The sequence below is a fragment of the Harpia harpyja genome, chromosome 20 (genome assembly GCF_026419915.1).
Source record: "Harpia harpyja isolate bHarHar1 chromosome 20, bHarHar1 primary haplotype, whole genome shotgun sequence".
In the NCBI taxonomy this organism is placed as follows: Eukaryota; Metazoa; Chordata; class Aves; order Accipitriformes; family Accipitridae; genus Harpia; species Harpia harpyja.
The window spans coordinates 9,428,560-9,454,202 of record NC_068959.1 but is presented as its reverse complement, the minus strand read 5'-3'; the positions used below and the strand labels follow the sequence as shown (position 1 = coordinate 9,454,202).

The window sequence follows — 25,643 nt, the reverse complement described above, 5'->3', positions numbered from 1 at the left end:
GGAAGCACAATGGTGCAATTTTTAAAAGACCACAGCCATGGTTTTTCTAACTCTTTGAGAATGCATCCTTTACTAAAATGGCTTTGTCACAATGTGAAACTAAGCAGACCGAAGTGAAAGCAAACATTCCCTTCCTCTGAAAGGCTCCAGTGTGATCACAACAATACCAGTTGAACCCTACTCTAAGCTAGAGTAGTGCTGGTGACTATTTAGAAAATAATTAACTGAACTTTACATGACATTCAGATGTTTCTTGGCTCAAATACCAGTCTATTCCTCTGCTGAATTCTAGGGATTCTGCAAACAATGAAAAATATTTGCTTAATGGTAGACTTGCATACTATGTTCTTGTTGTGCTGAGTCACTGTATCTGTGAAGACAAATGCTGAAAAGAATGTCAGAGAAACAACTTTTCTAGATAGACTTGGAGTGTGATGAAGATTTGCAAATATGGAGTGTTTTTATGAAAATGTGTTACTGCATTTGAAGGCAGGTTTTTTTAGTTCCCCAAGGAGATTCTTCAAAGAATGTGGAATTTTTACTTCGTTGAGATAAAAGTGCTAATGTAATCACTAGAAATGTTAAACAGTCTTTGGCTCTGATTATATCAAGAAGTGAAGAGTAGGCCTGAGAGTTGACTTAAGCTTGCTAGGCCATGTGCCCCTCTGCATTTCCATTTGCATTGCCGGCTATGCATTGAGATCAAAGTACTCACATAATGCTTCAGAACAGTCAAGTTCTGGACAACTACTGCTGAAACAAGAGTTAAATTCAGTACCCTGTTCATATCCACTCACAACATATGAATAAAACTGTGCTAAACAGTTTACTCCAGCTTTCAGCTCTGAGGCTGGGATGGTGCAGACTTGATGGCTGATGCTTGATCCTTCATCGCTGTTGCTTGATTTGATAGTGCCTGATAACTCTCATCTTGAGAGTGGGCTCAAACTTATGTCAGGGTGACAGTGTAAATGGATGTGCTACATTTTTCCCTGAAAATCTGAATAAGGAGAAGCTTATTGCTTGGCAGCCCAGAGAATGTTCCAAGACCAAATTGCCAGCCTGTAAAGAAAAAGAGAAAGGCAGACAGATAATGAAAAAAGCTTGGTTGAAACAATGGGAGTAAAAAAGAAATGAAAAAAAAAAGAAGTACAGCTTAGTCCCCAGGACATTTTTCCTTTTATTGATGGGTGGAAGGGCAGATGTCTGTGTGCATGTCCACATGTGTGTGTGTGTGTGTGTGTGTACACAGTGCTGGAACTGGCATTTCACACATCTGAGGGAAACTGCATTCTGAATTGTCATGAAAAACTGGATACTCAATTCATTCTAGAGAACGTCTTCTAAAACGCATCATGACACATCTATGAAAATGGAGAGACAGAGCGGAGAACTAGACGGCTGGTAAAAAAAGCAAAGGTTTCAAATTTGGCCTTAGCAACTAAGTGGCCTTATGAAACACTTGCACTTAATATCCATGTTCTTAAAAGTATCTGTTGCCAGCCACTGTTGCCTGTTTTTCGCAAACAACAGTTGCAGTGTTTCAGTTTCACAAAGATGTTTTTGTTATGAAACAAATATGTGTGCAGGTGCATCCTAAAACAAATGGCTTAGATGACATTCATGGGGCTGGCTTTCATTTATGAAGCAGAAAATGAAAATGACCCAAAATAGATCTTTCACTAAGAAGGATTTATTCATGATCATGACTGTGGCCGTGCTGAAATCAAGAAGATGGCAAATAAAAAGTACACAGATTGTGCAAAGGATAATGTAATCTCAAAAGAAGAGAGATGGCATCTAGTAAATATTGGTATGGAAAGATAAACTCTGAGCAGCAGCTGCACACTAGACACTTCCTCACTCAAAATGGAAGACTGTCTTAATGACTTACAGCTTGCAAGATTCTTACTTAATGGAGCCTTGACTGGGACTCTCTGGGCTAAACCATTTAACACAATCCTTTTAGCATTAAATAGCTCCTACTGCCAGTCTCATAAAAATATCTCCAAACACAAAAGCATCCTTCATAGTACTAAATACAAACTGCAATTGAAAAAGCTGTGATGTCAGACGTCTCCTCAGAAGTATTTGAGAAATTCTTTTGAATGGTTTGTGCAGGATGTATTTGTGCTCCAGCACAGCTCAGAATGGCTCAGCACTTCTAACCAGCTAGTCAAGGAGCCAAGCAGGTTTGCAGTAAAGTACATGTCACTTATAGCAGGTACTCAGTGGCAAAGAGCTAAATAGTTTTTGAAAGATCTGATTACTGAACGGTTCCTTTTTATTGGCCATGTGCTTTCTCCATGGATGGATTCATTGGATGTGCAACAATAATTGAGTTTCATCCCATGGGTGAAGTCCATTTGGCGACTTAAGTGCAGTCACTTGTCAGGATGGATTTTTCCACAAATGTACATTTTTCAAGTTTGCATGTCTTTTGTCAATACCTCGGCTCTCCAAGGGACAGCATGTCAACTTCCTACACTCTTACATTTGACTGGTACTGAAAATCCGTCTGCTATGGTTCTCTGAAGTCTATTTGATGGGGAAGGCTTTTTGACAACTCCTGCCTCTCCAGAGCTCTTACCTCTTTGGTTTTTTTGTGGGTTTTTTTTTTTTTCTCTTCCCAATAACAGAACCTTTTATTCAAGCTAGCAGCATTTATACTCTCTTTTTCTGTTCCTGTCTTCCAAAACAGCAAGCAGTTCCCAAACTGATGAACTCTAATGAACAAGCACCTTGAAGCTTAAGGGCTGCTAATTCTCTCTCTCTCAACTCAGCCCTCAGCCTTTATCCAAAGATAAGCATTAAGTTCATGACACAGAGGGAGACAGAAAATAAAAGCCACACCAGTAGGAACAAGAGAGGAATTGAAACTATTGCAAATTAGGAAAGCAGTAGAACAACTGGTACAAAATTAACCAGGCCACTGTCTTGTGCAACATACTTGTTTTACTGGGTGGTACTGTGTGCAAGGCAGAATTTTATATCTGTCTGGCAATTATTCCAGAAGAAGGAGACAGGCAGTTGGAAATGAGCATCACTTTGTTCCCGAAGCTATCCTCAAGATCAGAGAAAGAGTGGATGGTAGATGGTAGCTCTCACTTTCTTTGTCAGGATCTAAGAATTGAAGGTCCCAGGCACAGTAAATTCAATACTGAATGAACTGTCAAGAACCTCACAGAAGAACTTTGGAACTGGAGATGATCAATCTGTTTGTTTAACTCACTGTCTTTTACCTGATGGTGGCCAGTACCAAATAGTCCTGAGAAAGAAGCTGTAGTAAATTACTGTGGATAAGGTTATTCAATGCTGCAAGAAAATGTCCACTTAAATCCCAGTGGATCAAATCTGGTTCTTGTAGACAGCACAAGAAATACATGCTGTTAATTTATGGTATTTTTTTCCATCTGACATTCCTCTCAACTTGACAATAAACCTCATCAGTTGCACCTTTGAGACTGATTTTGCTCTTTCAACTTACCTTTTAATTCATGAAAATCTCAGTAGCTTTTATGCTGGTGATGGTGCTTGCAGTTTGCTTTTGTAAAATACTAGTAGTCAACAGCAGATTTCAAAGCCTTATTTTTGTAAAACAACATGAACCAAAACAACCACATTCCATGCAAGCAAGCAAAATAGAAAAGAAGGATGAGGGAAGCATGGAAGTAAAAGTCGCTAAAGCACCATTTCTTCCCCCTAACAGAAGTTACTCAGGTGGAAACCCTTCATTACAGGACTTGCATTTGCACTGTTTTCCTGTTGATGCATATAAATTATTATGTGAACTGATAGAGAGAAAAGAAACTCATTAAACAGCTTTTTTTTTTAATCTGAACATAGAAAAATCAGCAGCACTTTCTTCCATTCTTTTCTTTCGAACATGATCTAATTAAAAATTGTGGTGGGGAAAAAAAAAGCAGCATTTTAAAGCATTGTCTCCCACTTTGAGACAGAAAGCCAGTTTCTCTGACTAAAACTGGCTGGATAATTCCAGGCTGGAGAGTCCCAGCCTGCCAGTCTGTGAAAATGTCTCCATCTACTGTGTTTCAATCCAAGTCCAGCTAAACATTCTGAAAAAGGAATTTGAAGATCATTTTGTGAACTGTTGTGATGGCAGTTTTAATTTCCAGCCAAATAAAAATGAGACTGATTTTTGGCTGTTCAAACACTGCTTTCATATCTCCCTATTTTTTGTTTGTTAGCTTGCATCCATGAAAATACGTATGTATGACCTTTGAGAGAAAAAGTTGTAGTGTTTCGATTGGCCATGTTTTACTGGCTTACCAAACAGCAGTTGCCCATGACCATAGCTTGAAGATGATTTTGATTTGCCATTTCTTTCACCTGTTTAGGGGGCTATTTAGTAGCCTCAAGAGGGAAGCATGACTACAACTCTGTCCTCTCATTGTTCACAGCTGATGGAAAGCCATAGTAGGGCTTTATCTGATGAGACACGTAAGACATTTATGATACTAGTTAATATGTATGAGAGTAGCCAGACCAAAAAGAAACAAGGTCTTCAGTGAGCAATAAAGGAGATCTGTTTTCCTTAAGTTTTGTGTCTTGTGGTTGGATTCTCCTGTGTCTCCCTCAGAAGCAGGAACACTGGTAACAGTGCTCTCCAAGGGGATTCCTAGCTATCCAATCGAAGTCCTACTACAACCTTTCTACTCCTACTACATGCTTACAGGGGCATTCATATGGTATCTCTCTCCATACAGCTGTGCATTTTCACAAAACATAACTTCCTATCCTTAAGCTTGCCACCCCTGTATCTAATTTATTTGAAATTGGCCCAACAGTAATTGCAAGGGGACTGAGAGACACAAATACAGAGACAGCAAGATCTCATAAGCTTTGTATCCTTAGGAAATCAGGCAAACAAGACCTTTCTGGCTTGGGATTTAGCACAAAGCTGAGTGACTTGGACTACAGTCAAACTGACAACATAACAAATGGGAACACTTACACGGGCTGCAACCATACCCAAGAATTCTGACCTCACTAGTCTGGCATGTGCTTCTGGTTCAGCCTTGTTCTGCTACCAGTTTTCTAACTCTGTCCACTGTCACAGGAATTTTGGAACTTGAAACCCAGACTCCTAACCAAGACAAACCTGTCAAGGGCTGACTGTTACAAAAAGCAGACAGTGGCCTGTCCTTTTCTCCTCCTCCTGTATAGTTCAAATGCTAGAGAGAGATGGATTGTTGTCAGTGGACAAAAGAACTTACTGAACAGCTGCATAATAGCAAATACCAGAAACAATCCAGGCTCTAGATTCTTAGAATATACTGGAGCTAAAATAAAAGACTGAAGAATCTGGAAATTACATTCTGTGAGAAGAATAAAGATCATGCATGATTCTTCTGAGAAGAGAATTCTACTCTGAGGATCAATTCTCAAATACAAACTCCTAAATTTCCCTTGGAAAGTACCACAGCCACTTAAAGGAGGTGTCTAAGGGCATGACAGAGATAGCTGTGACATCAGGACACAATTCAGAGGGGGGTTCCCCATATTTTACATTTCTAACAGTGGGAACATTTTAAAAACTATGGCTCCAAAGCCTCCTCAAGAAAAGCGTCAGATAATGCTGCATCATCAGCCTGAAGGAAAGCTCAGAACATCTAATATCAGCCATTAATTGGCAATCCCCAAACCCCACATTTTGATCCTAATTTGGGGCCGTGCACAAACTGCCTATTGCTAATGTGGGAGAAAATGAGAAACCAAAAAACCCCAAGTAGCTCTGTGAAAAGTGGAACTAATGAAGACTGCTTCCCTGGGGACATTTGTCTCACAGTTGATTGGTTTGATAATTAAATGGTAATATTTTGGCAGCAGGAATTCACCCCTTTCTAGACATCAGGGAATCCACAACAAAGAGCAACATTGTGAATGCCCTAGGCACAGGAAAAGCCAGAATTTACTGCTTAATGGACAATGGAGAACCCTTAGAAGAGAACCTTGACCTTAAATGCTTTCCATTAAAGGCTGAGCTCAGCTTGCACTACTTTTTCAGGAGCAGTGACAATAAGGTCTCTCCTATTCTGTCATTTATTTTCAGGAAACTTGTAAGAATTTTGCATAAATTTGTAAGTCACTTTGAGAACCATCCACCTCTGCCTCATCTAAGTGAAATGGTTCAACAGTTTCAAAAGATTGTGAGGAGACAGAGTGACACCCACAGAATGCCCACGGTATGGAATCGACCTTCATTTCTTCAGGCTAGAAAATAAAGCAGCGCTAGGGCTGAATGCAGACTGATGTTAACATTCAGTACAACCTCCCTGCAGGGATTTCCTGCAAAAAACTGCTAGTGTTATCTAGGCAGAAGAAGCTGTCTGAGAGCAGAGTTGTCCTCCCAGCTTCTGAGGTCATCACCTCTTCCGGGCACTCCCAGTCTTCCACGAGCATAACATAGGCAGTTGTAGTCTTGGCTCTAAAGCTTAAAATCAGATCATTTTCACTTAAAAAACTTCTTCAAAGTTTGCTACCTACATTCCTTTATAGTGAATCAGACAGGTCCTGGACATGCAAATGCTGTTAGTAAATGGATGTAACACCACAACATAGGGGGAAAGAGGGCAGTGCTAGGAGGGATAAAGTTGGAACAGCACCATCACTGCCAGAGTCTCCTTTTCACTCTCCCCTGTTTCCACAGAAGGTATTCACTGCACCCCAAGACTCTCTCTTTCTGATATGAGTGTGATATGGGCTCAGGTGCTGAGTGGTGGAAGATTTATAGGCAGTTTTACAAGCATGGAAGCGACTGGAGGATTTTGCCATTTTTACCAGAGGCAGAACCACTCTGTGGCAGAGCAGGAAGACAGTTTCTGCAACAGCCCACCTAATGACCTTCTGTTTTTAACATGGTATGTTTGTGTGTATGGGATGTGTTACAGAAAGACAGATTTGGATTTGGAGAAGCCACAATTGTTCAGAAAAGCCTGGGACACTAACAGAGAACATTGTTTCAATGTTACTTCTGCTCTATTGACTAATTCTCAGAACAAACAGTTTTTACGAAATTCAGACTTCAGCTGTGTAAGTGGGTAAAAAGTGGAGCTTTATGAAATCATGAAAACAAATACTGCTTTAAATGAAAAGTTTGTCTCAGTTTGTGCCACTGCCTCCCTCCCCTGCCAAAATGTGATTTTCCTTGACATTCCTCTTTTTTTTCCTACATTTTAATTGTAAATTAATCACTGACTTGGACATCTCTCTACTGTGCATTAATATAGTTGATATTAACAACAATATTGCTCTCCAGGCATTTGGAATGTGCAAGACTTTTTGTGCACCGAATGGCCCATATTAACTTCTGGAATAGCCAGGTGCAAACTCTATTGCAGTGTTCAAATTAGTTCAATTTCTCTAACTGCTTCTCCTGTAATTGATGGCTCAAATTATAATAAAGTACAGTTCCTCTACATGATATATGTTACAACTACTACCTGTTATGCTGAATATTGTATTGCTTTGAAACTGCATTACCCTCTACCTACACCGATCAGATCTTTCTTTTAAAGGAACTACTTATGAACCAGAAAGTGTCTTCACATCATTCAGAAATTATACATATGCTCATGCACTTTATCAGTAGCTGACAGAATGGAGATGGCAAAATTACTGTCAGTCATGTTGCATTCAATCTCACATAAAGACCTGCTTTTTACTATACCTTAAAATTGACAATAAATGCCAGTCGTCTCTCCTTGCCCCATTACTGCATCCAGACATAGCTAGTAATGCTTAAAAGATGTGCACCTTCATCTTAACTGCTTTTAAATTCCAGCTTCATTCTCTCTTTATTCTGCATATACTGTTATTCTCTTATGCCTGCATCTGAAATACTCTCTTTACTATTCTCTTTTTCTGGTGTATGATTACAGTGGGTCATAATTTTTTTCACTTGGAAACAAAGATTTGTAAAAAACAAACAGACAAATCAATGAAATCCTGATGGCTTATTGACCCCTAACTGTCTCAGTTCAAATGTCATCCCTGATGGGAAAATAGGGAGGAATGGGTGGATTTGACTTTGGGGGTATGTGCACCTTGATGTGTGGGTAGAGTATGGACCCTGGAAACTGCCTCTTGCAGCCCATCATGAGTTGGCAGGTCTGTTCCAGCACTCAGAACTCTGGGAGTTGCTTGCAGCTGCTCAAGGAAACCAGTGCTAACAAGAACATCAATTTCACTGCACCACAGCAGAATCTGGGGAACTTGCAGTTCATCAGAAATGTATTTAGAAATTTGATTTTGATCCAATATGGACTGAAGCCAAATTTAAAAATAACAACATTTGTAGCAAATCAGAAAAGTTGTGTTTTTGCAAGCTCCAACTATAATACTTTATTTTTTCTTCAAACAGAGACTATCAATGTCGTCTTCTACTCCTGACGACCAATGTCTTCAGTTTATTCACAGAAAAAGATGAAAGGCAGATATCAAAGAGCGAGAGTCTTCACCCAGCTTGCTTTGCCAGGTGTTACAATATGAAATTAAGGATGTCCCTTCTCCCAGTCCACAACAGAAAGGCACATGGCAATGTGCCTCACATTTGTGCTGGCAGCAAAACTGGTGCTGAGTTCAGTTAAACACCAACCACAAACAATCTCCACAGATGTTGTGCTGCAGATTAAAATATTATCTCAGTGTTCATTAGCATTCAAAAAGGCAAAGTGCATTAAGTACTCTTATGAAGAGAACTGAGAAAAAAAATATAAAACATCACGAGGCTGCTAAGTGTCTTCACTACTGCATGCAGTGCTGGTTCTTCCCCTTCAGTTTCAAAAACAATACAGTAGACTTGAAAAGGTATGGCACAACTTCTGAATAAGGAGAAAGTAAGTATACTGCAAGTCTTAGGCACAGTGAAGAAAACAGTGTGGTAAGAAATCTACAGATTTCTAAATTCGCAACTGACAAGGAAAGGAGCAATAGGGAACTGTTAAACACTAATTCTCATAATACTTGAACTAGTAATGCTATTAAGCAGACGATTTAAAACATACAAAAGGAGCTATTTTTTCACACAACAGTTATAACACAGAATTCATTGCTACAAAGTGTTGTGTAAGCTAATCTAAAAGGATTCAAAAAGCAATCAGTTAAATTAATAAAAAAAAGTCCATCCAGTGGTCCTAAACAGAAAGCTTTAGCGCCAATATTCCAGAACCAAGTCCCTAAGCCACAGAAAACTGAAAATGGGAAAGATGTACCTGGAGATTGATCCATCCACATTCACCAGTTTTTACATTCTTTACATGAACATCTAATACTTACTACTGTTAGTGAGAGGATGCTGGATTTGATGATTTACTCAGGATGTTCTTATATTCAAATAGATTTCACTGAGATGTTCAGGATACAGAAGCCATGAAAGTACCTATGTAAAAAGATATAATGGGATGTCAGAAAATGGGCAGGTGATCAGCTCTTTAGCTTTCCTGAATAGTGCAGAGAACCACCAACTTTTAAAAGAGGTGACTGTTATTTTAGCAGCAAGTGCAGCTGCAACCGGTCTTTCTCATCCCTTTTTTTGCTTGCTCTGACTAAACAATAAAAAGGCAAAAAGTTTACAGATGTATGTTGCCTTTGGGTAAAAGTTAGCAGAAGTATATTGTCTTTATGCAAAATATGTTCATTCATGATACAAGCACACCAACAAGAAATACACATCAAGAATGTATTATGGACTAACTATAATACCCAGACACTCGGTTCATGTCCTGTGACGTGCAAAGAAATAGACAACAGACTTCCACTTCTCTTGAGAAGAAAACTCCCCCCATCATGACTGGTCATTCAAAACTCACATTAAAAACAAGTTGGTAAAGAACAAAAGTAAATGTATGTAATGAAACTGACAATCCTTATTGTAAAATCACTTCACTGACTTCACTGTTTTCATTATACCCAGGGAGCTGTGATTCCTGTTCAATACCCTGCACAGGCAATATTTGAAGAAGGTCTTGCAATGCTTGTTGACAAGTATGTTAAAACAGTTAGTATTCTCCTGAGGCAGGTTTAATGTTTGTGATTGTTCCCTGGCTTTTTTCAATTGTCTTGGTCCTTCTTGAGAAGTGGAGACAAGGTTCCTGCATGTGCTGTGCCCCGATGGACTATGCTACCTTAGCGCACATGCTGCACCCTTTCATCTGCTTTCACGTGTGGCATTTCTTGCAGAAATCCTGGTCGCGGCCTGCAGGAGTAATCTGGAAAGTCCACTGAAAATTCACCATAGTCTGTACACCACAATCAGCAAACAGGCAGTCATAATGACAGAATGCTGCTCTGAAATGAGTTCCTCGCAATAAAAGCAGGGTATAAAACCATATTCTGGTCAGACATGAGTTTTACACCTGTGTTTTGTGCTTTAGCCAGCTATTTGCGTAGACCTTTCTCCCTCCTGTGCCTCGCCTGGCTGTGGGCCAAGTTCACCACAGGCTAGATGCTGCAGCGGCGTGAGGGCAGGTCAGAGCCGGTCTGTACCAGTACCCCAAGCCAAGAAGGACACAAAGCCTCGGTTCCACCGCTGTGTGACAAGTGTCTACAGGGCCCTCACCACACGGCCAGGCGAGGCGCGGCCCGCTTCGCCGACCGCCCATCCTCCCCCTCTGGGAAAGCCGCAGAACTACAACTCCCAGCAGGCATTGCGCGCAGAGGCGGCGCTCTTCACCGGAGACTAAAATTCCCAGCAGGCTCCGCGTCCGGCCGGCGGCCGGCTCCCAGCAGGCTTTGCGGGGTGGCCCGGCCTCCCCTCTCCTCCCCGTCCCGCCCCGCTCCGCCCCGCCGGCGGGAAGACTACATCTCCCAGCAGGCCGCGCGGCCACGAGACCCTCCATTTCCGGGAGCGGCGCCGCGTCTCTCGCTTGGCAGAGGCGGCGGCTGCCCGGAGCGGGCCTGGCTCGGCGGCGCGGCGGCGGCGGCGGCGGCTGCCCGGGGCGCGGCGAGCGGGGCCTCCTGGGGCCGGCGGCGGAGGAGGGCAGCGAGGCCGGGGAGGTCTCCAGGCGGTCGGCGCCATGCTGAATATGTGGAAAGTGCGGGAGCTGGTGGACAAGGCGTGAGTACGGCGGGGCGCGGGCGGGCGGGGCGGGGGGCCGGGGGCGGCTCGGTCGTGGCCCCTCAGCCGGGCCCGTGCTCCCCCCCCCCGCCCCCCTCACAACATGGCCGCTGCCCCTCCCCCTGCTGAGGTGGCTGCCTCACACCCGCTCCGCGCCCACCCGACCCCCTTCCCCTCTCCCCCTGCCCGCCTTCGTCCCTGCTCCCCGAGTGACTGGCCGGTGTGGCCCCCTGCTCGTCCTCCCGGCGAACGGCTTTGGCCCCTCTGGCAGGCAGGGGCTGCTTTCCAGATAGTCTGTGGCCTTTCCATTATGGCTGGCTGTTTTCCCGCCCCTCTTGGGCTCCTCTGGGCCCTTCCAGCTCTTGGCGAGCTGTGCTTCTTCTTTGGGTACCCCCTTCTCTGCCAGGGTCCCGGGGGGTGCGTGCCCATTTTGGTACCTGAGCCCTTAAAATCTGTCTCTGCTGCATTGGCTCCTGCCGTGGCCCCTAGGCCCCTTAGGAAGAAACAGACAAGTCACTCAAAGAAGGAGGAGAGTGAAGAACCACCTGTACAGTAGTAAATTTTCAGAGTGCTTCCAAAGTCACCCCGTGGTCCCTACGTGTGTTCCTCCTTCCTAAGGACAGGTCCCTACTGCAATTGCCATTGACCCACCACCCTTGGGCCTTTCAGAGGGGGAGCACGGTAGGGGAGTGAAATGCTGTATCCCACCCCTTAAACATTTAAATAGCTCAGGTATTTGCAAGTTTATTTCCTTGACTAGAACCTCCTCCTCCCACTGCAAACTTGGTTGCGGTCTTGGTTATCACGATCACCGTGTTGCAGCTTGAAAGCGTGACGTTATTGTTACGTTTCTCAGCCACTCCTTTATTATTAGCATGAGAAAAATTTGATATGGTGGAGAACTTAAGAAAGATTATGTTTTTGCCTCCTTAAACAATAAATCTTTAGGGGCAAACTTGGAGCACTTTTCCGTGAATTGTGGACTAATTAGAGGAATAACTGGCTGAAGGTCTGTAGATTAGTATATACAAAATGAGATTACATGAACTAATAGTTGTATCTAGCCTTAGAAGTCAAAGAATCAGTCTTCCAAAATTGAGGTTCCATTTTGAACAATTTTTGGTTTTGTTTCTCCAAACAGTTCTTAAACTGGCCTGCTTTATATATAGGCTTAAAGACAGCAAACTGAAGAGAAATGGCAGCTTACTTAATGATAATAAAGTATTTTCCTTATGGTGCTGTATACCAGACTGAGACTTTTCTAGGCCAAAAATCAGTTGACATTTAAAAACCACTGTGAATAAGACATCTCCTGAGGAGGTGGTTTATTTTTTACAGCTTCTTGCATGCAAAGCCTGCCCTTGCTAAAATAGTTTTAATGTGACAAATGAGGTATATAGTAGGACAACCCAAATAGGCCTGTCTTGAATTCCAGGATTTAAAAGGACACTTTCAGGGAAATCAAGTTTTTCTGAGTTTTGCTTGTGTACTTTTGTTTGTGTAGGTTTAATGATCACTATAGCATTATAACACTGTCACTGTTTTTAAAATGTTTACTTTTAAGATATTTCATAAGTTATTAAGCCAAACATACATAAAAATCTGGTTTGGAAAAGATATTTGATTTCCAAAACAGGTGCAAGTGGTGCACATTTCAAATAATAAAAAATGTTTTTTTAATAAACTTCAGTGTCTGGGAATAACATTTTCCAAATAAAGCAGATTGTGTATTTAAAAAAAATAAAATGGGCAGGGGGAAAGTGGAGCCTGCAGAGTAAATAGTATTTAGAGACATCAAAATCAATAGTCCCATTGTGTGTGGTGCAGATTTGTCATAATGTCTTCTGTCTTAAGGCCATGACTTACAAAATTCTCTGCAGAAGAGGCTAAGTGATATTATCTGCCTCATAAATAACCGCTGATGCTGTGGCAGGAGCATACTGAACTTTAACAAGAAACTCTCTTTCCTTAAAAAAGGAATGTGATTATAGGGGGATTTTGAAAATGTGCAAACAGCTTGAAATTTTGCCAGGTCAAACTTTGATAGCTTTGTAGTGGCTGTTAGTTCTGCATCTTGGTTCCGTATTCAACTGATATTTAGCATCTGAGAATTTCAACTTACTCATCTGGTATTTTTATCCTTATTTGGGCTTCATGTGGCTGAGAGCTTGGTTAGGTCAGTCGTATTTCAAGGTGGAGGACTTTTTAATAAACAGTTTTCGGATTTTTTGGTGAGTGAAAGTTCAATAAGCGATGATGCATAGTTAAGCTACTATTAATTATTCTTTTCAATGTCTGCGGGCTACTTTAACAGCAAAAAAACAAAGTAAAAATGGTAACCTATTAAAATTCTTCAAAGTTTTAGAACCTAAAAATAACTGCAAAATACACAGGAAAAATCAAGTTTGTATTTATTATTACTGAAGTATTTGGTATTTATGTTTTCTTCAGTGTGATAGAAATTGAGCAATCAAGTTCATTAGGTCATTCCTGCTTTGTAGTTCTCTTCACACTAGAACCACCTCTATTGTTTGTACTGTAGCATTTTCTAGTAACTCAAAAGTATGGATCTGCATGCTTTTGTGCATAAGAATTATTTTTGATACTGAATGGTGGTCCTATTATATAAGAAATTTAGGAAGACTATGTGATAGAGTATTAGATTTAGACTGTTCTAAGATGTGACAAGATACTTTGTGTGTCTTGTTCTCCCTTTCGTTAACCTCATTGTTCTTAGTTGCTAATATAACTTCCCCCCTTAAATTTTAAGTGCCTTGATTAGTTATAATTGAACAGTAACACCTTGTTTCTAACTGGGCATTGCGAATAAGTTTGGGCTTTAAACGAAATAAGTAATGAAGCCTGTCTGTGCCTAGTAAAATCCACTTGTCCTAAGCTTTATTCTTGCAGTTTCTAAATAAATGTCAAACTTCTTCCACCCTCAAGTTTCTTCTCAGGTACTGCAATGTGTGCAAGGGTTCTTCATATGTGGGGAATTATATTGAGTTTCTATTGAGTTTCTGGTTAGCTTGTAGTTTAGAAGGTATAGGTCTACATTTTCTTATTTCCTCTGGAATAAATTCTATTTCACATTATTTTATTATGTGAATAAATTATTTCAGAAGGCAGCTTTTCATTCTTTTTTTTTTTTTCAGATGTTCACTTGTATGGGTTCTTTTCCCTCAGTAGGTCAAAACTTAATAGGAAAGTAAACAAAAGCATTGGAAAATAAATGGAGCCCTCTGTGTTCAACTTGTTTGCTCTATAACAGTAAACTTGGTTTAAATGGCAGAGGTTTCTGATGGCTCAAGTCCAGGGTGGTGCTTGATGCAAAGTTAGTGAGTCAGGTGGCACTTCTGAGTCACTCCTGAAGTAATGTAGTAGACTTTTTGTTAGATTCTGGTTTGTCATAGACTTAGGTTAGGTCTGCGGTAGAAATGTATAGCCTAAGCATTATATGCAAGAGGTGGCCAATTTTTCTGACCTAATGAGCTGCATACCAACATCTTAACATGACAGAGTGCAGAGGCACACATCGCATACTTTAGATAACTGGTGGGGTTGTGAGCTCTAAGAACATTTGGCAGGTAGGAAGTGTGCTGGTCACCAGCTATCCCACTGCTCTGCTACACGATGGGTTTTGCAGCTTTGTCTCTGGGCGAGCTGGTGACAGTAGTCCCGGATGTTCTGCAGCTCCCATAGCAGGGAGTTCATGTTACCCCATGCCTGCCCCAAAACAGCCCTGTAGTTTTGATGAAACTTGAGGGCAAGTGTTGCATTTGAACTGCTTGTGAGCTGCATGAGACTATCTGCAGGCTGGCCAGTACTGTGTAGAAGCAGCTTATATGAGAAATGTCATTATTTTTATTGGTATAGGTGCATCTGTACTTTGATAATCAAACTATCAAAGGCCCCAACCAAGTATCTACCTGCTGTGTGATAACAGAACTGGCAAAAGGTATTGTAGTCCCTGACATATGGAGTCCTGGCTGTGGAAATCTAGAGTATTATGCAACTTGGTAACTTCCTTTTTTAATCTTATTAGATAAGTATATGTTGTGCTTTGTGTTCCCTGTGAGATTTCTAGGGGAGTTCTACAAAGAAAACCCCATGGCATTTTCAAAAGAAAACAAGGACTGTTAAGAAACCCCGTTAAAACAATTTTTAGCTTGGCAGAAGCAGGAAGGTATTAGCTTGGCCTTGTGGCCAAGTTCAAAAGCCAGGCCATCATATCTCTCTCTAATTTTGCTGAATTCTCACTTCTTGAAGCAGAATCTGCTGATTCTTATTTTCCTGAAATGTAACTGTATGTTGTTAACCTAGCACAAGGTTCTTCTGCTTAAAGCAGAAGACAGCACTTGTGCATATATAGTTAGCAAGGCTAGTTGGACTCATAGCAATAATTCCTCTCAATATAAGATGTCATTGTAACAACGTTTTTGCTAACTAGTTTCTGTCACAGACATGCAGTAAGCAGGATTGAAGACCTTTGGACCCATTGAGATTAGATTGCTGCCTGTGTCACAATGTGATGAGACTTTACAGCCACTTTCTTTAAAATTTCATTACCATTCTGGACCCAGGTGCCCACCAAAGCCACTCTATCACTCCCCTTTCAGCTGAACAGGGGAGAGAAAATATAATGAATCCACCACATGCACCAACTTCCATGACCAGAATGTGAGCGAGCTCATTTTAAGAACCTTCTGCACATCAAAGGGTAAGAAACAGTCCAATTAAAAATTTGGTGAAGATGACAGATCTGTATGTAGTAAGGACTGTATGATCCAAATGTTCATTTGAATTAGTTAAGGTGGGTGAGATAGTTGTCACTGAGTTTTTGAGCTTCTTAGATGTATAGTTAAGAGGAGAGAGCCTGTGAATTTCTTGCCAGTATTAGGAATATGACAGCTGCCATCCTCCTGTTTTTTCCATGCATCTTCCAGTTCAGTTTGTCCACCTAGCCGAGTCTTAACTGCTTTGCTACTACTGCTCTTAGCCACACCTTTCTAGTGACCCAGCAGGAATGTATTTGCACTCCCTCATGTGAGTGGGAGTTGAAGTGTTACAGAGCTAGGTTTTCATACATTTTGCAAGCTTGATGAATTGCCCAAGTATGTAATATCTTAAGCTGTTTTTAAATGGAGAGCAAATTGTCTTGTTTAGAACTTACTGTAATGCTTGTACAGATGCTAAATTCTGGAATCATTTGTAACAGTTGAGAATTTATTTGTAGAGTTAAGCACTAGGGTCGTCTGTTATTTGTTCTGATGTTACATCTGTGCAAGCAGGAAGGATTTTTAGTGTTAGTGGAAAAGGAAGGGTTAAAGGAGCTGCTGTCATTAGCTCCAATACAACTAGATAGGGGAGAAGTTCTTTTAGTTAATAAACAGCATGTTTTCTTTAGTACTTCTAATTGTACAAGCTGTAAAGAGAAGGGTAAATTATTGGTAAAATAGAGTGAATTACTGCTTCGATTGTCATTGCAATTCCTAGCTGTTGTAGCCTAAAGCATGGCATGTAAATTAGACCTTGCACTTCAGCTGAGGAGTAGAGGTTTCTGGACTACCCCCACTTCACTGATGAGGAAAACTAAAAAGATAATTGTGTCAAGTAAACCAAATCACAGTGAGTTGATAACAGTCAAAACTCTGGATTTGCTGACTTCCAGTCTGATGTTGTCCAATAGCTCATGCTATGTCTGCATTATACATATTAATATGGTAAATGCATACCAGTATTTTACCCTACAATTACATGGCTTAAAGTTAACTTTCGGTTGCTTATTGCCTGTAGTATGCTCACGTTTGACCAACATATAAGCAGGATCTTATGTATACTCAGCTGGCGGTTTTAAATCCTGTTGCCTAACTAATTTCTTTTTTTAATATGCCTGTAATTGTTCTTGTTTACGGGTGATTTTCTTATGGTTCATGGATTTGTCCACCCAGACTATTGAGCTCTTCTGTAATGAAGTGCTGTTTGCTGGTTTAGTAACAGCAGGTATTACGGTAAATGATCCATCACAGGATATATCCAGCAAAAGGGTAAATAACTGTCTAACACTAGCCCATTGCTATCTGACCTTCCCGTAAACTCCCTTGCTCCAGGATCATTTAGTTTTCTTTATATTTAAGATTTATTTTGGTTTGCATAAGCAAGATCTTAAGAGCAGTGAACACTTCCATCGTTTTATGTAAGGGACAGTTAACCCTCACTGCATGAGTTATCCTCCTATTGCTGCTTAAGAGATGTCCTGCTGGTAACAGCTTTAAGAACAGCATTTTGCATCATTATTACAAGCAAGGTGATTATTATTATCTCCAGCCCTATAAGAGCTTGTCCTCTGCCTGGTTACCAGAGAGTGAGAGAGAGAAGAAATAGTCTTGGGAATGCAAAGGAAGACTGTATTTGTACATACCATTTGGGTCTGCAGCAGTCCGTGGCTGTGTCTGCCAAGCATTTGTCACAGCACTTATTACTTAGGGCTTTCCTCCTTCCTTTAAAAAACTTCAAAGAAGTTGCTGGTTTTAATAAGGAATAAAAATGGTTATCGTCTTTGGGCCATGTAATTTAGTATTGGTGATAAGCATCTTTGAAAGTATGCGCTGTTATCTCATGTGCATAGATATGTCATTCTCCTGTTTGAATATTCAACTGGTGGAGTATCAAAAGTAGGAAAATATTACAGGCTGAACTATATATTAAGAGTTAGCATAAGGTAGTTGTAACCAAACACACAAGTTTCATCAACACACTGCTTCAAGTGGTGCTTTTGTTAGTGCTCTTTCAACTGTATTATTGCCATTTTACACCCTATGGAAGCTAACAGTAGTTTGTATTATGTTGCATAAGGCTAGCTAAGGTGTTTGCCTCATGTGTTTTCAGGGAACCTAAATGATGTGTGTATTTTTAAAACATAGCTATGCATCACCTTGCCAGAAGTAAGACTAGGCTTCTGCTTGGGAAGTAAATGAAGCTGGTCAAAGATAAGAGCCTTACCTACATCACTGTGTGCAACTGTGGTCAAAAGGATCAAGGTGCTTAACTCAGTTCTGTGCTGATTCCTCTTGGCTGTGTTGCCAGCTAATGTAGTATAAAATATTAGCTGATTTGCATAATTATTTCATATACAAGGTATAATTACTTACAAAGCATTGTGCAAATGTGGAACACACTACTGCTTTCTCTCCTCAGGCTTGCCTATTTCAAGGTACAACTCTAAGCATTGCAGTGGTCCTAAAATGCAATCTTTAAATTCTAATCTGATTCTTTTATCTCATATCTGCCTCCATTCATTTCAACTTTTAAATGAATTTCTGTATTTATGTGAAAATGATAAGCTTTTGTAAAAACAGAAGGGTGAGATGTTGGAGAATGAGTGAAGCATTGTCTCACAGGATGGTAGGTTTAGAACACAGAAATGTGGTGATCTTAAGAGTTGTGTGCTTCATTTTGGAACTTTTGGAATTTCTGTCATTGGTTTATTCTGAAGTTTGGGATACAGCTTGTCCACAAGCCACAATACAAGAAGTCCCATTTGAAGCTGGGAAACTCATCTCCAACATGCAGAACACGACATGTTGCTTCAACTATGTTCCAAATACTTTGCTGGCATGTGCTTGATGTGAAACTTCAACTTCCAAATTACCACTGTGTCTTCCGAACTAACATTAAGACAGTATTTAAAAAGGGGGGGGCAGGAAATTGAGACTCCTTGGTTTTGGAAAAAGTAGGACAGTTACTCCCTTTAAACAGAAATTTACACTATTGTACATCTTTGTTTTAGTAAAAAAGCAATTAAAGTTGACTGTTTTACAGACTTTTTAAAATGCTTATCTCAATTTTTTTTATTCATAAGGCAAAACTGATACAGGGCAAGAAAATGAAAAACTACATTAGTAGCAAATGTACCAAGTGAATAAAGTATTCAGTTTTGTGATTGGTCTTTTCCCAGCTCCTTATAGTGTGCTGGATCTTATTGACATAGGTCAAGTATGGGCCCAGTTATAGACAAAGATTGACAGCTGCTGTTGTCTTTCAGTTTGGAGCATGAGCTTTATTTACCTGTTCTGTTTGGAATAAACAGCTGTAGTATAGATAAAACTTTCTTTTGAGGATGCTCAGTAGTCTCTTAAGAAAGAGCAATTGTGTAGGAGAGCATAACGCTTTCATGACAAAACAGTCCCTCTGTTCTGCCTCTCTGAAAAATAAGATGATTCTAACCGGGGTGCACTTTATTTTTCAAGGTACAAGTGTTTGTTAAGATAAGGTCACATGAAATTGTTAACAAGTTGGTAGTTCACTTCTTTCCAGAAAGCTGTGTAGGCTGTGGTTCTCCGAGTATTTTTTCAATAACAGTGTTAGAAAAAGTATTCAGTACTTATTTATTCTTGTGTCATGTGCTGCGTAAGTATGGTGGTTTGGGTTGCTGTGCAGTGAACCAGATAGAGGAGCAGATCCAATTGGAAGCTTCCTTTCTTCCTTTGTGTCTCTCCCAAAAGGACTTTGTAGGTTATTTGTTTTTAAGTTAGATTAGTTCCCTACCTAGACTTGTTTGCCATACAATTGCACGAGTGTTTGTGTTGCATATCTGAGGAAGCAGTGTTGAGGTGGGAGGGAAGGGGATAGGAGAGGGATCATTAAAGCTAGCGTAAGTGGAGGACACAGGAACACGTCACTGAGTCTCCACTTGTAGTTGCCCTGAAGTCTCAAATGCCGTCAGCACTAGCACAAATATGAAAACATAACCTAAGACATGAAATCTTAGGTTGTAGTTTCACAGTCAGTGTAAGCGTAGGCTGATGGTAAAAGAGGTTTCACAGCCTTCCGTCTGCCACAGACTGCACACTTCTCTCCTTTTTGCTGGCACTAGCATACTTTCTGCTTGATGAGAGAATCTCTCTCAGACTAACCAGTTGTTTTTGCCAATTAAATTCTCCACTGGATCAGTTCCCTGGTATAGTTAACTCCATGGTCACACAAATATTTGTGCTGGCATAAAGGAAGGAATGGTACTTGGGTAAGAATAAGTGGCTGGGGGCGAAGGAGGGCAAGGTACAGATTTAGTACTTGAAGTACGCCCTTAGCATGTGGTTTCACAAGTAGGTTGAGGAGCTCTAAGCTTATTCTTCCATTAAAAGAGAATGTCCCACTTTTATACCTGGCCATTCACTGTCTTTGCCTTCGTTATGCTGCTGTTGTGTAGTTCAGTATTTGCTTGTGCTGTCTTGCTGATATAGCTAAAAAAAGCCCAAGCTTTTAGGGTTCATAACTGATTTGGCAGTGTGTTGCATAAGCAGTTGCTTATGGCACCACAAGCACTTGTGTTGATAGGCGAAAGGACAGGAAGATAGGCTGGGACACTTTTTCGATGATAATACATTTTTGCCTAACTTATTTATTATTTGAAACTGCACTGTTAGTTGTTTGTTAGCTGCAAAACTGCTCTAAAAGTTCACAAATTTAAATTTCTTAAGGTTGCTCTTCAATTTTGTATATCGCTACTTCAAGCTCCTGAGCTAACCTTTCTGTGTTTGTATCATTGTTGTGTTGGGGGATATGCATCAGTATTTCTGGTTCTACTTTCTGGTCCCCAAGCTGGGAGAAAGGATATAGACTGAAATATAGTTGTGTGTCTTGTATGGTGCTGCTTTGAATGATTCGGGCTGGAAGTGGTCTCAGGATCTAACAGATCTTTATATGAGATGTTATCAATTAAATTTAAAAGTGCAGCTAATTATATTAGAAATACTGGTAGTATATAATTCAGAATACCACTCTTACCACTCTGATAACTATGTAGACTGTTATTTTAAATAGTTTAAATCTTTTGGGGTGTGTTTGGTTTGCCACTAAAAATGCAACTAATGTGACAACACCAGTGTTGTTAGTGTGTATTTGTGTTTTAAGGAAACCTCAAAGCTGTGGTACTCTTCCATTCCATCACTGAAATAGTGTGTACTAATCCTAACCAGTTAAATATTGACTGCATGCTTAATAGATATTAATTGGTTCATTTGGGATACAATTAGAAATATTAGTGTATATTCAACTTGTTTAATGAGACTGACCTGCATTGTTTTTAATCTGTTGTAATAATAATGAGACCTATTGGGAGTTAGTACAGTTTTTTTCCTCTGCTCCATTCTGAGTCATAACAATAAATGTTTTTCTTGTTGGTTGCTCTCCCTGTCCTGTCAAGCTGTTTAGAAGCATCCTAATGTACTTTACAGACTATTCAGTGTTTCCTCTCAAGAGGTAACTTTATATTTAGTAAACAAATACATCCCTATGTGATTCTTGGGAGGTGTGTGTTTTGTGTTCTGGGAGACTACTCAGTTGAAGATTTCTCTAAGTCCATTTTGAATGTAAAGAGAAGAAAAAGGCTTTTGATAAATGTAGATAATTTTATTGGAGTTGCAGTGGGTGGATGCATCTTCTGAAAAATAAATTACATTCTTGGTAACTTACATCTGCAAATAGAGCTGAAGCCTTAATGATTGCTGTCACTTTTAATTATTCCTTTTTTTGATTATTTAATTATTTTAACTATTCCTCTGTATGATCATGCAGAGAGACATGGGGGAAAAAAAAAAACCTGTTCAAAGGTGTTTATTGTCTAAATGAGTTAACTTCTATCACAGTGGTTTATCTCTTGCTACCAAATAGATGATTGCATTTCTTGAGTCAGCTTGAAAACTTAGTGCTAATAGACTTCTAATTGGAAAGTAGAGTCTCAGCCTTTAAACTGCAAGTGTCAGGTTTTTGTTAATTACACAGTAACTGTAACTTCTGCAGCTGCAGACATTAGATGATAAAAATCCAGTAATCCTACCATTAGTGAGTTAATAAATAAACAGTTGCTGTACTGAAGCATAGTGAAATTAGTTTGTTGTAAATACACAGTGTAATTTGAAATTATCATCTGTATGTAGACAGGAACTAGAAACTGGGGCTCTGAGGCAAATGAAACAGCTCTTGTTACCTTTTTAGGATGTAAGTTATTTGATCTCCTGGAGGAACCAGTTTAACAAATGATACGTATGAAAGGAGAGGAAACATCATTATCCTCCACAAATAAACATGGCTTGGCATTTTGAAAGTTAATTTGTATGTAATTTGCCAGACTCATTCCACAAAAGAACACTTGCTTTGAGTAAAAATGCATGTTTGTGAACTTGTGGGTTTTTAGTTTGCCAAGCTACCCTTTTTGTTTAATGTGAGATACCAATCTGAAAATTTTAATGAAATAATGAATGTTGATATCATAATACTTATTCTGAATTGTGTGTTCTTACTGCTTGTGCCCATTTTTGGATACTGTGCTGTGAATAGCTGTAGAAGGACACTCTGCCATTAACTATTAGCCAAAGTTACTTTGTCCAACTGCTTAATATGGTAGTAGAAAGATTTCTAGGTTGTGACCTGCCTTCATAGAAAATTGAATGACAAAAGAAAATAGGCATTAAGCTAATTTAGTCTGTTTATGATTATGGTGACTGCTTTTTATTCTTAGATACACTTGTAGCAGAAAAGAAACATAGTAATTCACATTTATTAAAGGATGAACAATTTGAAGTAAGAAAAGGTTAGATTTTTTTAAGACAATTTTTTTAGTTAATTTACTGGCTGCAGTATAATAAGCTGAAAACTAAGTAATTGTGTCATTCCTAGGAACTGCATTTGAGTTGATTTAAATTCTGTGCAAGTATTTTTTTCCTAATGTGTTCTTGGAACAGTGATGTTTGCTTTCCTCATGCACTTTTTTCCTTTTCCTTGTAGTAATTATTCTGGCATGGTTTAGTGAGAAACTTCAGTTTTGTCTTTCTAAAGAACTACCTGAAATCAAAGACTTGTTTATTGCAAACAAGACTAAAACATCATATCCCAGTAATGGTTCTAGAAGACACAGTGATAAAACTTGACAGAACAAGAGGCAGTGGGCACAAATTAAAATGCATCAAATTGCATCTGGACAGAAGAAACCACTTTTTTACTGTGAGGGTGGTCAAACACTGGAGCAGGTTGCCCAGAAATGCTGTGGGGTCTCCATCCTTGGTGATATTCACAACCTGTCTAGTCACAGTCCTGGGCAACCTGCTCCTGCTGAGCCTGCTTGAGCAGAGTGGGTAGGCTAGGGGATCACAAAAACTCCCTCCCAGCCTCAGCCGTTCTCTGGTTCTGACAGCTCTCTGGAACAAGAAGAGCTTGTTACAGAATACTAAAATGAAGATCAGCTAGAACATATCAAATGAAAGTGGACTGAGAGGGTACAACAGCCCTGTATTTCCTAACACTCAATTTTTGGGGAAAAAAAGACCACTTTACACTTTCTGCCAGCAGAAATACCATGAGTGACACAAAGTGCATTATGCAGCCCTTCTATAGTATTTCATTATTGTTTCATGTGCCATGAGCATCATCTATAATTCTTTTACCAGTTGAACTATTTTGATGTGCTTTTGATTGTATGTGGTGTACTTAATCCCATGTAATAAGATGTTACAGAAGAAACAGTGGGGAAATGTCTGATTGTCAGAACTGGTTGTCACCATAACTTTATTATGATTATACTAAATTAACTTGATCAGGAGATGACAACTAATTTAATGGGAGGAAGGCCTGCAGTTGGTGAAGGGAAAAGTAGTTCTTCTAGGTCTATTGTACGAGATGCAGATCTCGTACAATAGACCTATCTGTCTTGGTATGAGGCAGACTTTAGAAGGCTGAAGAATAAGGTGGAACCTGGAATATTTTTCTTTCAGAAAATTTTGGATAAATCTGTGCTGCCATTTTAAAACGATGTGGTTAGCAAGACTGTTACAGGCATGGCCAAACAGACGAGCAACATGCTGAAGAAAACTTTTTCAGACCAAATTAACAAGCAAACTGTGTCAACCAGTCAGTCCCAATGAACTGAAAATTCAGGACTAAAGGCATGAGGGCAGAGCAAGAACAGGAAGAGGACTGTATAGCTTTATCCTCCCACCCCACGTGGATGGCGGAGAGGCAATGTGGGCAGGAAACGTGATAGCAGTGGGTGACTTCATGTATCCTATGGAGGTTAGATACACATTGCATCAGCATCTTATACTGAGAACAGCACACATTTAGGTGATCAGTGATTCACCAAAGAGCTAGTGAAAAAGACAGAAGTGGTAAGCTTTGACTTGATCCTGAGCTGTGCATTGGTTCTGGTTCAGGATATCACTTTCAGAGCCACTCTGTAATAGTGAACATAAAGCACTTGGATTAAAAGTATTTTTGTGAGCAACAGAAGGATAAAGAAAAAAAATTTGGGGGTGCATTTTTCAGAAAGGTTGCTTACATAAGACTTAGGAATTTTTTTTTTTTTTTAAAAAGCTTTCAAGGGCATGCTGAAGAATGGAATCCTTGCAGGTGATGTTGAGATAACAAAAATGCAATATTGGTGGCTCATAAAGAAACTGTTATCATTTCTCAAAGAAAGACGGTGATGAAAAAGAAACATCATTGGTAAAGAGAAGGGTTAAGGAAATAATTCAAAGCATGAATGTCCTTCAGAAAGCTGAAATGTCCATTTGAAGAAAATGCAAAGTTTAGAGTTCTGGTCATTCTCATGTAAAAATAAAAACAAGACAGGTGAGCAAGTTTCAGGAACAACTTGGGAAAGGCATACAATGTAGTTCAAAACAAATTGGAAGCAAGAAGTCAGAGAGCACCTTTAGGGCTACTAGATGTTTAAGGAACACTGGCAAAAGGTGAAGGCATAGCAGGAAATCTCCCTGAGTTCTTTGCCCCTAGCTGTAAACTGTTGGATGTTCACAGCTTATTCTGCAGAATTATCACTGCATGCTTGCCTTTACTTTTTTTATACGATACAATAGGTATCTTTTGACACTGTCAGAGATTACAATACTGAACAGGTTTCCTCTTGCACAGCCCTGCTTATGCTGAAGAAGTACAAAGTACTCACTGGGAGGCTGCAAAGTCTTAATTGCACTTTAATTTATAAGATGCTCAATTTTCTTGTTCTTATTAGCAAGGTGAGGTACAGGGAAAGGCTTAGTTTTTTAATAGCTTCCTAGGAAAAGGGACATACCCTTGGAGATACTGAAACACAGGTTTAAAGGGCCTTGATTGTGTTCCTTTTATGGCTGTGTGTAGTGGAGTCAAGAAATAAGGTTCATCCATCCAGACATACTCCATGTAGTCTTAAAGACAGCATCTTCTTTATTGTCTGACAGATGTAATGGTCTTTTCTGGATTGGGTTTCAGTATTGGATATGAAAGGAAACACTGCAGGTGCATTAGAGCTATTGACAGTAGCAGGTATTGTAGCACTGTACAGAATAGTGAAATAGTTCTTGCTTTCAGCTTCGAATAGTAAGCAAGCAGACTGTAAGGAACCGATTTTGAGAAGAGAAGCTGATCAGCTTCTCTGTAGTGACATCAGTATTCATTTCCTGATTTTTTTTTTTTAATTATTTTCAGGAGATAAAAGGCCTGAAATCTGATGTTGAGGTGGTGGGGTTTTTGCAAGCAACGTTAACTATAGAACTAATTCCAGTGTGTTTAGAAATAA

At 39.9% G+C, this 25,643-nt stretch overlaps 1 protein-coding gene and 1 long non-coding RNA gene across 2 annotated transcripts in view; one reads left to right on the top strand and one right to left on the bottom strand.

Annotated features, from left to right (window-relative positions):
* Nucleotides 1-634: 634 nt before the first annotated feature.
* Nucleotides 635-10,562, bottom strand: LOC128155099 (uncharacterized). Its single transcript, XR_008239529.1, has 3 exons — nucleotides 10,146-10,562; nucleotides 9,298-9,400; nucleotides 635-1,062 (listed from the first exon to the last, which is right to left on the bottom strand). It is a non-coding gene; the product is annotated as an uncharacterized LOC128155099 (long non-coding RNA).
* A 313-nt stretch (nucleotides 10,563-10,875) lies between these two features.
* Nucleotides 10,876-25,643, top strand: part of CLINT1 (clathrin interactor 1) — a 53,522-nt gene continuing 38,754 nt past the window's right edge. The window contains exon 1 of the mRNA XM_052816276.1: nucleotides 10,876-11,077. Within this exon, the coding sequence (XP_052672236.1) occupies nucleotides 11,037-11,077 (41 nt within the window). The 5' untranslated portion in view covers nucleotides 10,876-11,036. The remainder of the gene's footprint in view (nucleotides 11,078-25,643) is intronic.